Raw genomic sequence first — 14490 nt, forward strand, 5'->3', positions numbered from 1 at the left:
AGGACACAAAGTGCTAAGCTTGTTGTAGCACCCTCCAAGCACAAATAAATAAAACCACAACTCACACTGTAAAGAGGTTCAGCTGCAATATCAAAAAACCACTACTGTGCTTACTTTTGTCCATAATATTGTTCAAAAAATTTTTCTTTCCATTGTTCTATCTTCTTCTCTTTTTCAATCTCTTGTCGAATACGCAACTGCATTTCAGGAGTAAATTCACCTGCACATACGTGTGTGAAATAAAAAGAGAATCATCTTTGTTAGAATGTATCTTTAATGTTTATTAAAAGTATTTTGTAACATTGCAGTGCCCTCAGGCCTAGGAAATCTGATTCGGAATGTAGGATAGGATTTTCTGGTCTGGTGGAAATTCCCAGGTCCTAAGTCAAATGGATCTTTTGCCAGCCTGTCAAACTGCTTGCCACATTCAAAAGACGAGCTGATTAGGTGTATTGCTAAATTCTCCCTCAGTGTACCTGAACAAGTGCTAGAATGTGGTGACTAGGGGATTTTCACAGTAACTTCATTGCAGTGTTAACGTAAGCCTATTTGTGATGCTAATAAATAAACTTTAATTGCTTCCTGTGGCAGGTGGGGCCAGAAAATGCCGTCCTTAGATTCATAGAGTATAGAGATTTACAACATGTCCTTAGGGATAGGGAAAGGCCATTAGCCCCTGGAACCTGGCCTGCTAATCAGTGAGATCATGTATCCTAACTCTTTTTAACCCATACTTGGCCCCAGATCCCATAGTATCTTGATCTTCAACAATTTATCAATTGTAGGTTTAAAATTATTAATTCAATCAATACCTATTCATTTGTGGTGGAACATTCTACATTTCTAAGACCCTTTAATAGGTAAGTGTTTCTTTTCTCCTGACTGTCTGCATCTGATTTTAAGGTTATGTCTCTTGTCTTAGATGTGCACACCAGTGAAATAAGTTTTTCTCTATTCATTCTATCAATTCCAATCAAGACCCTAAAACTTCATTGATATTACTTTAAAAGTTTAATAAGAAATATGAACTTGAAGATTGAGGACAACCTTTTTAATCACTATTTGGAGTTAGTCAAGTATATTTTTAAGTCGCAAATGCATTAGTATATGAAGAAATATATTAGAATCTTCTGGCCTGTATCAGAATTAAATTGTAGAATTCCTCTTTACATTTACATACAGTGCATGCCTATAGCATATTAACCCAAATATCAGCTTGTCATCAAAGGATTACAAAGGCGATACGGCACAGAAACAGACCATTCCATAGGCTCTGCCGGTGTTTGTGCTGCACTCATGCCTCCTCCCATCTTTTCTCAACTAAATCTACTGTTGGAAACATCTATCTTCCTTGCTTTAAGCTCTCCCGGTGGTAGCGAGTTCCACGTTCATACCATTCTTCGAATGAAGAATTTTCTTCTGCATTCTCTATTGGATTTCTTGTTGACTAACCTATATTAATGGCCTTTCATTCACTCACTTACCCACAACAAAAACATTAGGTTGAATTTTCACAGAATTGGGAAGACTCTAAGGTCTTTTAAAAATGACTGACAGGAGCCAGATGTGGATGTCACACCCTAATTTCCGACAGATCTAATTTTTGCTGGCAGGAGATAGGGGATGGAATGTGATTCATGTAGGCAGGAAACCCAAACTCAGCAGGGCCATTTGAACATAGTGCTGCATTCAAATAGATTCAATTTTTGATGTTGCAAGGGCCTTAACGCACACTATAAGAACATAAGAAATAGGAGCAGGAGTAGGCCATCTAGCCCTTTGAGCCTGCCCCGCCATTCAATAAGATCATGGCTGATCTGAAGTGGATCAGTTCCACTTTCCTGCTTTCTCCCCATAACCCTTAATTCCCTTGTCTATCAAAAACCTATCTACCCGTGACTTGAATATATTAAGCGAGGTAGCCTCCACCACTTCAACGGGCAGAGAATTCCAAAGATTCACCACCCTTTGAGTGAAGAAGTTCCTCCTCAACTCTGATCTAAACTGCATCCCCTCCCCCCCACTTATCTTGAGACTGTGTCTTCTAGTCCTGCTATCCTTTCTAAGTGGGAAGAATCTCTCTACCTCTACCCTACCCATCCCTTTCATTATCTTATACGTCTCTATATGATCCCCCCTCATCCTTCTAAACTCCAACGAGTACAGAACCAGTCTATTTAGTCTCTCTTCATAGTCCAACTCCTTCATCCCCGGCATCAGCCTAGTGAACCTCCTCTGCACTCCCTCCAAGGCCAATTTTTCCTGGGGAAAGTGCGGCGACCAAAACTACACACAGTACTCCAGCTGCGGTCTCACCAGTGCCGTGTACAGTTGCAGCAAGGCCTCCCTACTTTTATATTCTCTCTCCCTCGCTATGAAGGCCAGCATTCCATTTGCTGTCTTGATCACCTGCTGCACCTGCAGACTGGGTTTTTGCGACTCATGCACAAGGACCCCCAGGTCCCTCTGCACCGTAGCATGCTGAAGCTTTTCGCCCTTTAAATAGTAATCCCTCCTACTATTATTTCTGCCAAAGTGGATAATGGGAATAAAGTGGATAATCTCCAAAGTGGTCTATAGGAATCATGAATTGATGGATTAGACGTGGACACTCTTGAAGTGCAGATAAGTGCAGATAATGATCAGGATATAACGTTTTTTTAAATCTGCTGCACTTCCGGGTGGCAGGATGGCACAATAGTTAACACTGCTGCCTCACAGTGCCAGAGACCTGGGTTTGATTCTGGTCTCTGTGCACATTCTCCCCATGTCTGTGTGGGCTTCTTCTGGGTGCTCCAGTTTTCTCCCACGATCCACAGATATGCAGGTTAAGTTGATTGGCCATGCTAAATTGCCTCTTAGTGTCAGGGGGATTAGCAGAGTAAATATGTGGAGTTATGGGGATAGTGGTGCAGGCCTGGTGGGCCAAATGGCCTCCATCTGAACTGTAGGAATTCTATGACCCTACGCTTAAACTTCAAAAACAAAATCCTGCAGCTCTCACTGAGAGTTAAAGAATCCCTTTGCTGCAGTTAGAATAAATATGGTAGTATATGGTCCTGCAGCTTCAACAGAGTTCTTTGCTGACCTTTCCTTAAGGGTTATTATGTTATGTGAATGTGATTGTGCTTCAAAGGCTACAGTTATCTCAGCAGGGTATTTTAAGTTCATGGTATGATTTACAATTTAAAGAAGTTATTGAAGGATTAGCTGTCTTTGATGTAGGATCTGAATAAAGGCCTGTTGGATTTAACAGATTTTACACTTCAGAAGTTTTAAAAGGTTTGAATGGGCTTCTAGAATGGATGCTTTTCACCATCAATGTGTAGGGACGAGAATTGTATTAGATTTTCAGACTTTTTTACCATCCCTACATAACTCCTGTGATCTACCCATTGTGGATATTGGGTGAGTGGCTATGGCATTTGTAGGAGGATATGAGGGGTCATAGGGGTGGGTGGCTATGTGAGTTAGCATTGAGTGACATGGAGGATGTAAGGGGCAATCGAGGTTGAGTGTGCTATGAGGGCCCCAATAGTTTCTGAAACAACTGGGATGAAGTTTCATAGAATCAATGTGGGTCTTTTAACCAGCCCGCCCTGGCACTTGCCCACCCACTGATCGAAAATCGTGCAATTTGGTGTACCATTTGCCAATGTGAGTCCAGCTAGTTCAGGAGATATCCCAACTCATGCTACCTGCCTTAGTAATGAGATTCTGGCCCATTATTTCTGTACTCATCCCATCAAAACCATTCATAAGTTTTAAAGGTCTCTATTAGGTCACCCCTCAGCTTCCTTCTTTCAAAGGCGAATGTTTTCCTGATATTTCCATACATTTTTGGTATCATTCATATAAAGAACCCTCTCCAGTGTCTCTATACTCTTTTCATAATATGACAATCAGAACTGCATGCTGTACTCTGAGTGTGGTCTCACCAATGTTCGATATAGGTTTTGAATAATTTTTTTTACTTTTCACTTCTATCCCTCTGAAAACACCATTTAGGGCTTGGTTTTGTTTTGTGATGTCATTGCTAATCTGCAACACAGCCTTTAATGATTGATGTATGTGTACTTGTGATCTTTTTGTTCTTCTACCCTATCTAGATTTGCATCTTCCAAGTAATGAGACTTCTTGGAAGATGCAAGTCTAGGTGGGATACCAAAACATACTACTACGCAATTAGCAGTGTTGAACTTCGTTTGTCAATTATTTGCCAATTTTGCAAGTTTATTAATTTCCTCCTATAACTTGTTGCAGTCCTCCTCAATGTTGACTATATCCCCCAATTTCTGATTCCAAGTCTAAATCATTTATGTAAATTGTGAACAGCAGTGGTTTCAGCATTGATCCTTATGTAACATCGCTTTCTACCTTCTGCCATTGTGAATAACTATCCTTTTCTCCACTCTCTGCTTTGTGTCTTCGAATGAGATAGTAATCTATTTTGCCACTTGTCCCATGACTCTGTATGTTTTTTTATTCATTGTTTGTTGTTATGGAACACATTTTTAAAGGCCTTTTAAAAATCCAAAGAAATTACATCTACTAAATTACCATTATCTACATCCTCCATTGCCTCCTCAAAAATACAGTAAGATTGGTCAAGCAAGATTTTCTCTTTTGAAATCAATGCTGACTGTTCATTATATTTTTCAGTCATAAATGATTTTCTATTCACAACTTTAAAAAAAATTCCTTTTTTTGCTACTATTGATGTTAAGACGATTGGGCTATAATTCCACGGACATATTCTGTCCCTTCTTAAATGTAGGAATGAAATTAGCTAGTCATCAGCCTTCTGGCATTACACCTTTTTCTATTTATTTATTTACTTTATTCATTCATGGGATGTGGGCATCGCTGGCTGGGCCAGCATTTACTACCCATCCCAAATTGCTCTTGAACTGATTGGCTTACTTGGATAGTTAAGTGTCAAACACATTGCTGTGGATCTGGAGTTACATGCAGAACAGACCAGGTAAGGAGCAGCAGATTTCCTTCCCTAAATGATATTAGTGAACCAGTTGGGTTTTTATAACAATTGACATTAGTCATGGTCATCATTAGATTTTTAATTCCAGACTTTTATGTTGTGATGGAATTTGAACCCAGGTCCCTGAGGATTTCCTGTGTCATTGGATTATTAGTCCAGTGACAATATTATAATACCATTGCCTTCCCTAAATGTGAGTAGGAATGCCTCTGCTATCTCTTCCCTAGATTCTTTTAAAATACGCAAATATAATTCATCTGGACTAAGGGTTTTATCCTCTTTGGGTTTGTTTAGTTCACTCAACACACCCCCTTGTTTAAATTTTAAATGCACATATCTCATTACTCATCTCATCCATTAATTTCATGTCTGCCTAGTAAATAACAAAGTGAAATCATTCTTCAATAATTCTGCTTTTTCTTTATCCTTATCCATGCTAGAAACGTGTTTAGCCCTTAATGGTTCTATTCCAATGATGGCCTTCCTTTTTTATTGATATCCCTATAAAATATGTTACTATTTTCCTTTAAGATGGTTGATCATTTAACTTCTTACTTCCTCTTTGCCTTCCTTTCAGTTTACAATTACAAAAAAACTGGCATTAAAAATTGACAGTATCAACCAATCAGCTTAGGTGGGTGTGGTGCTGAAAGAAAGTTGTTAGAAGCTACTGATTGGATTTTACGGTCTACCATTATTAGATGTGCATTAATTTGATGCACAGTTGGCTTCCAATGAAATGATGTTTTCTGAGAAATGCAGTTACAGAGTGTGTTCATTGTCTGTCTTTGAAGAAGATTATAATTGTGATGGCTTGTATGTCTTGGGGGAGAAAATCGATATTCTATGTTGGGTTGTTAGACCCATTAAGAATTAGATTTCTCTAGTAATTGGCAAAGTGCCTGGCAACAATCATGTGACCAAATTGCCTTGGAAATAAATAATGGAATAGCAATTGGTCAAATGGAAGTTAATTATCAGGATGAGCAGATTGTGGATGTGGCTCTGATCTCAAGCAGGGGTTTAGTTTTTAGTTTGAGAACAATTTAGCTACAGAGCAAGGAACATCTCTTTCCAGTAGAGTTCATTTGAAATGTGTTGTGTCGGCTGAAAGATTTTAAACCTCTTATTAACTAAAAAATTCTTAAAAGTGAATGAGGTAGCTGAGATAGTAAAAAGTCTAACAACACCAGGTTTTAGTCCAACCGATTTATTTGACAGTAAACTCACTAGCTTTCGAGGGGATTCCCTCTTCTTCAGGTGAATGGAGAGTTCTGGCCTCAGACAGAGCATATGAAGCACAGACAGTTTAGAGATTACTGATTAGAATGCAAATCTTTACACCTAACCTGCTGTTCAAGTCCTAAAGTGGCCGACAATGTGTGTGGAAGGAGCACTGATCACAGGTTAAAGAGACGTGTATTGTCCCCAGACAGTACAGTAAGTGAGGTTTTGCAAACCCAGGCAAGTCACGGGGGTTACAGATAGTGCGACATGAACCCAAGATCCCTGTTGAGACCGTCCTCATGTGTGCGGAGCTTGGCTATCAGTCTCTGCTCAGCGACTCTGTGCTGTCGTGTGTCGTGAAGGCCGCCTTGGAGAATGCTTACCTGAAGGTTGCCTTGGAGACCTGCGGGTAAGCATTCTCCAAGGCGGCCTTCACGACACACGACAGCGCAGAGTCGCTGAGCAGAGACTGATAGCCAAGCTCCACACACATGAGGACGGTCTCAACAGGGATCTTGGGTTCATGTCGCACTACCTGTAACCCCCGTGACTTGCCTGGGTTTGCAAAACCTCACTTACTGTACTGTCTGGGGACAATACACATCTCTTTAACCTGTGATCAGTGCTCCTTCCACACACATTGTCGGCCACTTTAGGACTTGAACAGCAGGTTAGGTGTAAAGATTTGCATTCTAATCAGTAATCTCTAAACTGTCTGTGCTTCATATGCTCTGTCTGAGGCCAGAACTCTCCATTCACCTGAAGAAGAGGGAATCCCCTTGAAAGCTAGTGAGTTTACTATCAAATAAATCGGTTGGACTAAAACCTGATGTTGTCAGACTTTTTACTGTGTTTACCCCAGTCCAACGCCGGCATATCCACATCGTATCTGAGATAGCCAAGCTGTGTGAGAGAGGTGAGAGACAGTGACAGCGATATTAATAGGAAATATATAGATAGTTAGAGAGAGAGATATAGTATCCCAGAACATCAAAGAACATCAGAACCAGGAGAGTTCTGATCTGAGGTGACTATGCCTAAGAAGCTAGCTACTTATATGTTGAACTGTGAAATGGTTGGGGGAAAACCTCGCTGGAAGTAAGACAAAGGCCTAGGAGATCTTCGCCCTTACATGAATCTTCAAAGCAGTACTTAGATAAGTAGTTAATTCCAAATTTTGCTTAGTATCTGATATAAGATTTGGGGGTCAGTCAAATTGATGTGGTAAAAATTTGGTTTAAAAAATAGGTAACTGTGTTATTTGTATTTTGAATATCTTTAACTGATCATTTAAGATAGAACAAAGTTATGAATAATTCTTTTGATTTAAACAGTAAACATTGTAACCTCATTCTTTTAGTAAATACTTGGATTTTCAGATTCCACATATTAAGTAAACACATATGTTCTCAGTAAATAAACGGTGATCTCATTCAGGAACTATAATCTACTGCCTAAATTCAGCATTAAGAAACTTCTCAAAGAAGTTTTTGTGTATGCCCAACAATTGTCTTATATGAAGAATTATTTTCTTCATGATTAGTTGCAAAATTTGTTTTGAGATTGAGAAGCTGTTTTTGCTGCAAATACATTAAATGGCTTTATGCAAACGTTTCTGTAACACCAGTTGCTGGATTGCTCAGGTGTGAAAAAGAGATAGTGAGTGAGTTGAAACAGTGATGAGTTTTACTTAATTTAAAGAATGAAGCTGAGATCCCTATATTTAGGATTTTACCACGGTGCACTGTTATGATGTATGATGTAGGTTATTTATCTGTTTGTGCTGAGTTCCAATGCCTGGCTAGGATCTTCTTTTCACTCATTCATGGAATGTGGGCATTGCTAGCTAGCCCAGCATTTATTGCCCATCCCTAATTGCAACAGACCTTGTGGTGTCGGTATACCCTCAGTCCTGATAGAGAGGACATTCCATTATTTTCACCAAGCAACAGTGAAGAAACAGTGTTATATTTCCAAGCCAGAATTGTGATATTCTGTAACATTGGAAGTAGTGAACTAGGTCCCATTGCTCATGTGAAATGAATTGAGAATGAGCCCAGTCTTATTAGAGCAGTCAACATCCATGGTGAAATGAAAAGAGCAATATTGATCATCAATAAGAGAATAATGGATTGTGAACTCCAGTCTGTCAGTCAGGTCCACAAGAGAGCACAATTCCCCTTCCTGCAAACCATGTTCTGGTTCATTTTTGTCCTTTAAAAAAAACAATTACAATGTACAAGAAATAAACATTTTTTGGAGGACCTTAGCATGTTTGAATGACATTTTTCCATCTCTGTTTTAATGAAGGGCATTAATCATGTATTTTAAATAGGTAAACATCTCTAGTAAAATAAAGGACGAGGAATGTTATATAAGCATGTTAAGCATTCATGTGCAATTATCATCAATTCTAATTTTTAATTGTATGCATTAGAAAATTTCAACAGCTTCTAATTACAACAACAACAATTTCTAATTATACAGGGTTGGATTTTCAAAGAGTTGGGGAGTCTCTGTGAAGGTGTAAAAATGGTAGTTGGCACCTAATTCTGGGATTCCTGACCCCATTGCTGGTGCCCCAATTTTCACCAGTGCAGATTAAGGGTGTGGGTCGGTTCGAGTCATGAATCTGCACCCTGCACTCCTGACCTGGTCAGCTCAATTGTGCATAGGCATGTCCTAATCCTCCACAATATTCTTGGAGTTGGGCCAGCTTTTAAAGGATTCATGGTTCACGGCACTTCAGAGGTGCCAAGCTATACCTATCGCCCACGACACCCTCCTTGCAAAGCTATTGCCCTCGACCCATCCCCTAAAGCCCCTCACATTATTGATGCCAACCCATGCCCCTCTACGCAACCCCATGGTCCAAGCCAAGCTATGGCACCTCCATGCCCTTCCACCCACTGTACAGTCTGAACAAAACCAACAAACCCTACAGTAATTATAGTATGTGTGAAAAAGTTTCAAAGGTAGTTATTCATCCATAACTTTCCACTTTTTGAATGCAATTTCCTTTCATTACAGCCCTATAAAATGTCAGTCAGCCAGATACTTCAAAGAATCAATAGCTGAAACTGCATTCATTTGAAATGTCTTTATCTTGTTAAGTAAATATCATGCAATTGACAGAACAGATTAGATAGCAAGAGCTGTCAATCAGGAACATTTTCCCTGAAATGCAGCTGTTTCAACAGATTATCAGCCACATCTCATAATGCATTTGAAAGGTAGTTGGTTCAGGAAGGTAGTTGGGTTGGGTTGGGGGCTGGGTGGTTTAGATTGGGATGTTCTAATTGTGAAATATGACTGAGCAGATGGAGCCTCAGACTTTGCAATTGTCAAACATATTTGAGGTTCTCACAATCTGTGTGGGCAAAAGTGGGGTCTGCAAGGTGGATAAACAGGTTGACCATGGCACCATGATTCAAGAAGTTGTCCAAGTAGGGGAAGCAAAAACAAACGTAGTGATAGTAGGCAATAGTATAGTGAGTGCGATTGGCAATGTTCTCTGTAACACATAGCAAGAGTCCAGGAGGCTGTATTGCCTGCCCGATTCCAGGGTTCGAGACATCTGCTCAGGGCTGGAGAGGAGTTTAGAGTGCAAGGAGGGAGAATCCAGCTGTCAGAATACATGTAGATATCAACAATATAGGCAGAATAATATGGGTGGCATGGTGGCACAATGGTTAGCACTGCTGCCTCACAGCGCCAGGGACCCAGGTTCAATTCCAGCCTCGGGTCACTGTCTGTGTGGAGTTTGCATATTCTCCCCATGTCTGCATGTGTTTCTTCTTGGTGCTCCAGTTTCTTCCCATAGTCCAAAGATGTGTGGATTAGGTTGATTGGCCATGCTAAATTGACTCGAGTGTCAGGGGAATTAGAGGATAAATGTGTGGGGTTATAGGAATAGGGCCTGGATGGGATTGTGGTTGGTGCAGACTCGATGGGCAGAATGGCCTCCTTCTGCACGGTAGGGATTCTATGATTGTGTGACAAGGAAAAAGATGCTGCCTACTCAGTATGAAGAGCTAGGCGCCAAATTAAGAAGCAGAGCCTCAAAGGTAATAATCTCTATTGTTACCTGAGCCACGTGCAAACTGGAATAGGAGAAATAACATTACGGAACTGAACGCATGGCTCAAAGACTGGTGGGAAAAGTAGGTTCTGGTTCATGGGTCACTGACATCAGTATTGGAGAAAGTGGGGCTGTACCATTGAAACGGTATACCTGAATCGTATTGGAACCAGTGTTCCAGCAACCAGATAATCAGTGGAGTAAGAAGGGCTTTGAACTAAACAAGGGCAGGGGCAGAGAGTGATCAAGCTTGGCATGATGTAGCAAATCAAGAGGTAGAGTCAAGACAGGAAAGCAAACTAGTAACATAGGAAATGAGGGTCAGAGGATGGCAGGACGGGACAGAAAAGAAAAACCTAAGTATTTTGATGAGCGCTCGAAACCATCACATTCAAGGATATGGGACATGTGCTGGAAAATGGGATCAGTGCAACTTTAGTGGTAGTTATTGTTGGTAACAGGGTCGATGGGCTAAACGACCTTGTCTGCACTGTATGCCCCTATGACACTGATATTCAAGACTGAGGAGGTGGCGGGGGGGACGTTTCTCCCAGCCCACTGTGCTGCGGGTAGGGAGATCTGCGTTTCCCTATGTTTGAGACTGAAGTTTCCAGGCCCGGTAGTGTCTACCCACCACCCCCCCCATACACCAGGAATTGGTTCACTCCAGCAGAATTAATCCTGCTCCCCGCTAATGGGGGACAGGTGGCTGACCCTACTGGAGGGAGCAGGTTAGGGGCCAGGGTGGTTCCTCCTGGGTAGTGCCAGCCTGGCAGTGCAAGTTTGGCCCCTGACTGCCTAAGGGGCAAACTGGCAATGCCCAAGGGGTACCTTGGCAATGTCCATCGTGCATTGGATAGTGACAAGGGGTGGCGCTAGAGGGTCCTATTAGGGAGAGGGGTCTGTGGGGGGGCGATCGGTGGTAGTGAGGGGTCCTGTAGCCATTCTGCATAGAGATCGCAGCAGAGGGTGGGAAGGGGGTGATCGGGGCTGGCCATCTGGGTGGGGTGGGGGCGACTTGCTGGGAGTGGGGTGATTGGGGGTGGGGGTGAGGGGTCAGAGAGATCAGGACTGTGGGGGAGGGTTTGGAACTGCCGTGGGTGGGCCCCGGGTCAGGGAGATTGAAGCTAGTGGGTGGGGAGTGGGGAGACATCGGGGCTTACCCAGGAGGCCAGCGATCAGGGGTTGGGGGGTCGAATGGGCAGCAATTCAGGGCCGCAGGGCTGGATAGTGATTGAAATGACCAGTGATCAGAAGGCCAACAGTGTGGGGCCACTGCTTGTGCCAATCTAGGCACTGACAGATTGGTGCGTGCATGGTAGCCCGTTCAATGCTATGCTGCTGGCCTCTCCAGTGGGAATAGACCCCACCCCATGCTTTTCAATCTGAATCTTGCTAGCACACTCTGCAGTGCTCAGAGTGTGGGAGATTCATTTTGAAAATCCCAATTAAAAAAATTGGCGAGAGTCACTCATTGTCACACAAATTCGGTACTTAGATTTTTTATGGGAGACTCTACCCTAGAGGTTTCAAAGATAAAGACAAAACTTAAGGCTCTCTATCTGAATGTACATAGCATTTATAACTTAAATGAATTGATAGTGCACATTGAAATAAATAAATATGATTTGATAGCCATTATGGGTCACATATTAGCATGGATAGAAGATTGCCTGGCTGAAAACAGAGTATGCATAAATGGGTCTTTTTTGTGATTTGGCAGGATGCAATCGTGCAGGAGCCGGTGCTGGGATCTTAACTTTTTACAATGTATTTAGATAAGGGGAACAAAGGCATGCCAGCTACATTTGCAGATGATACAAGACAGGGAGGAAAGTATGTTATGAAGGGGACATAAGAAGTTTGCAGATGGACATAGATAGGTTGAGTGAGTCAAAGTGTGAAGTTGTTTATTTAGGCAAGAAGAATTAAAAAGCCAAGTATGACTTAAACAGAGAACAGCTGCAGAATTCCAAGGTGTAGAGGGATTTAGGTGTTCTATGCACAAGTCACTAAAAATGAGTGTGCAGGTATGAGAGGGATTGAACATAAAAGTAGGGATGTCATGCTTCTGTTGTACAGTACAATATGTGAGACCACATATTGAAAACTTTGTGTAGTTTTGGCCTCCTTTTTTCAGGAAGAATGAACTGGGGGGACACTGTTTTAAAACTGGGGATCACCCTTTTAGACAGAGATGATTCGAATTTTTTTTATCTCAGAGAGTTGCGTGACTTTGGAACTCTCTGCCTTAGGAGGCAGTGGAGGCAGGGTCATTGAATATTTTTAAAGCAGAGGTTGATAGATTCTTCTTAGGCAAGGGAATCAAAGATTATTGGAGCAGATGGCGGCAAAGTGGATGTCGAAACACAAACAAATCAGCCATGATCTTACTGAATGGTGGAGCAAGCCCTAGGGACAGAATGGACTACCTCTGCTCCCATTTCATATGTTAGTAGTCAGATCAGGTTGCGATGGTAGTCAGGAAGTAGAGGGGGACATTGTTAAATGGGAGGGGTGGCCAGATCAGGACGAGGATCATGTTGGTGGCACATTTGGGTAGTCAGGGCGTAGTCGGGTCAGGTTCTGCGAGTAGGGAGGTGGTCAGAGAATAGTTGGTGATGAGGGCATGATTTGAACCGGTAAGGGTGAATGATTGGAGGGGTGGTTTTGTAGTTATCCAGATGTTAGACTAGGTTTTAAACTGTAATACCATGGAACCGTCCCAAATCTCTAACTCTTGTAGAGTTTCATGGGGAGCAGGTGAATTACCCATTAGAAATGGAAACTACCTAGGCAATTCCCAATTCACACCAGGACTTAGGGTCCTGACATACATTTTCAGTGCTATGTCCAATTTCCAATGTTCCGGAAACCAAAAGTTTTTTTGGCCATTGTGCTTTCAGTTGATGTCACCAAAGGGCATGTAAGAAATGAGAATAGGCCAAGGATAGTTCCTTAGGAGACACCAGTGGGAACAGTGCAGGAGCAGAAAGAGAAGTCTGTCTGTATATGATTAGATGGATAAGAATGCAATTATGTAAGTGTAATCCTATCCAGTTTGAGGTTGGGGAAGAATGATGTGGTGAACAATTGTCAAAGGCCTCAGACAATTGAGAAGGATAAGGAGGGATAATTTACCATGTCACTCAGATGCCATTTGTAACTTTGATTAGAGCAGTTTTGGTGTTGTTGTAGGGCAGAAACCGGAATGAAGGGATTCAAACAAGGTGTTCAAGGCATTTGAGTGTGACCCTTTTACAGACCTTATTTCTATGATTTTCAGTATCAACCCATTCCTTTTCCTTCTGAAGTCACTAAAATGTATATATAGTTGGTTCAAAGTAGTTACATCAATGAGCCTTCAACTCATGTAATAATTATGCTCGCCTCTGGGCTACCGCAGGGTCAGGCACAGTGAGAAAGGCCAGTTTTGTTTTGCATCCACAAAATGTTCTTCTGCTTATGAACATTGTAACTGTGTGCTGTAAATATTTCCATTTATAAATTAACAAAGGACAGGATTTCCATTGGATGGCTGTGGGATCTTCAGGGCTGCTGATATCTACAGGGTTTTGTGTGCCCCGCATGTCCTGCCACCAGGGAACATGCCGCAGGAGGGCCATCGACAGGACTAGAAGATCCTGCTGACGGGAAGGACCAGAAAATTCCAGCCATAATATATCTATATTCATTTTTACTGGACTGAGCCAAACTGTATAAAAGTAAGATTCTATTTTCATATTTATACCCTTTCAAGAGAAATTATTTTTGGTTTATAATACAGAATTACAAACACTCTAAAATATCGATGCACTAAATAAAATACCAGAATCAGAATTTGCCTGGGTTCACCTCTAAATCTGTAATAATGTCTGTTAGTTTTCTTCTCCCTGTTACAAAAATGAATGAATTATGGATATACCTGAAGTTAAAGTTTTAATAAGCCCATGTCTTTGAGATTTAAATTTTCACAGTCTGTAGTTACAACTGATATTTATTCCAGAAGAAAGTAGTGATTTGTGTTGGAAAGGTTCCCTACACTGCTATCATTATGGGTTTGAATCTAACTGAGTTAATGCTCAAAAAGACAGCGTGACGCATTTGTGAAGAGTCTCCAATAAACTGCTCAGTGGACAACAATGCAGATTTTACACAGATATTCACATTAACTTTTACTGAA

At 41.4% G+C, this 14490-nt stretch overlaps 1 protein-coding gene across 1 annotated transcript in view; it reads right to left on the reverse strand.

Moving 5' to 3' along the window:
* LOC145347040 (putative Polycomb group protein ASXL3) overlaps window positions 1–14490 on the reverse strand; it is a 181682-nt gene that overhangs the window by 14246 nt on the left and 152946 nt on the right. Inside the window, exon 9 of the mRNA XM_080194944.1 lies at window positions 115–220. Within this exon, the coding sequence (XP_080051070.1) occupies window positions 115–220 (106 nt within the window). The remainder of the gene's footprint in view (window positions 1–114; window positions 221–14490) is intronic.

The sequence above is a fragment of the Carcharhinus amblyrhynchos genome, chromosome 8, assembly GCF_965287045.1.
Source record: "Carcharhinus amblyrhynchos chromosome 8, sCarAmb.v2.hapA, whole genome shotgun sequence".
NCBI classification, from domain to species: Eukaryota; Metazoa; Chordata; class Chondrichthyes; order Carcharhiniformes; family Carcharhinidae; genus Carcharhinus; species Carcharhinus amblyrhynchos.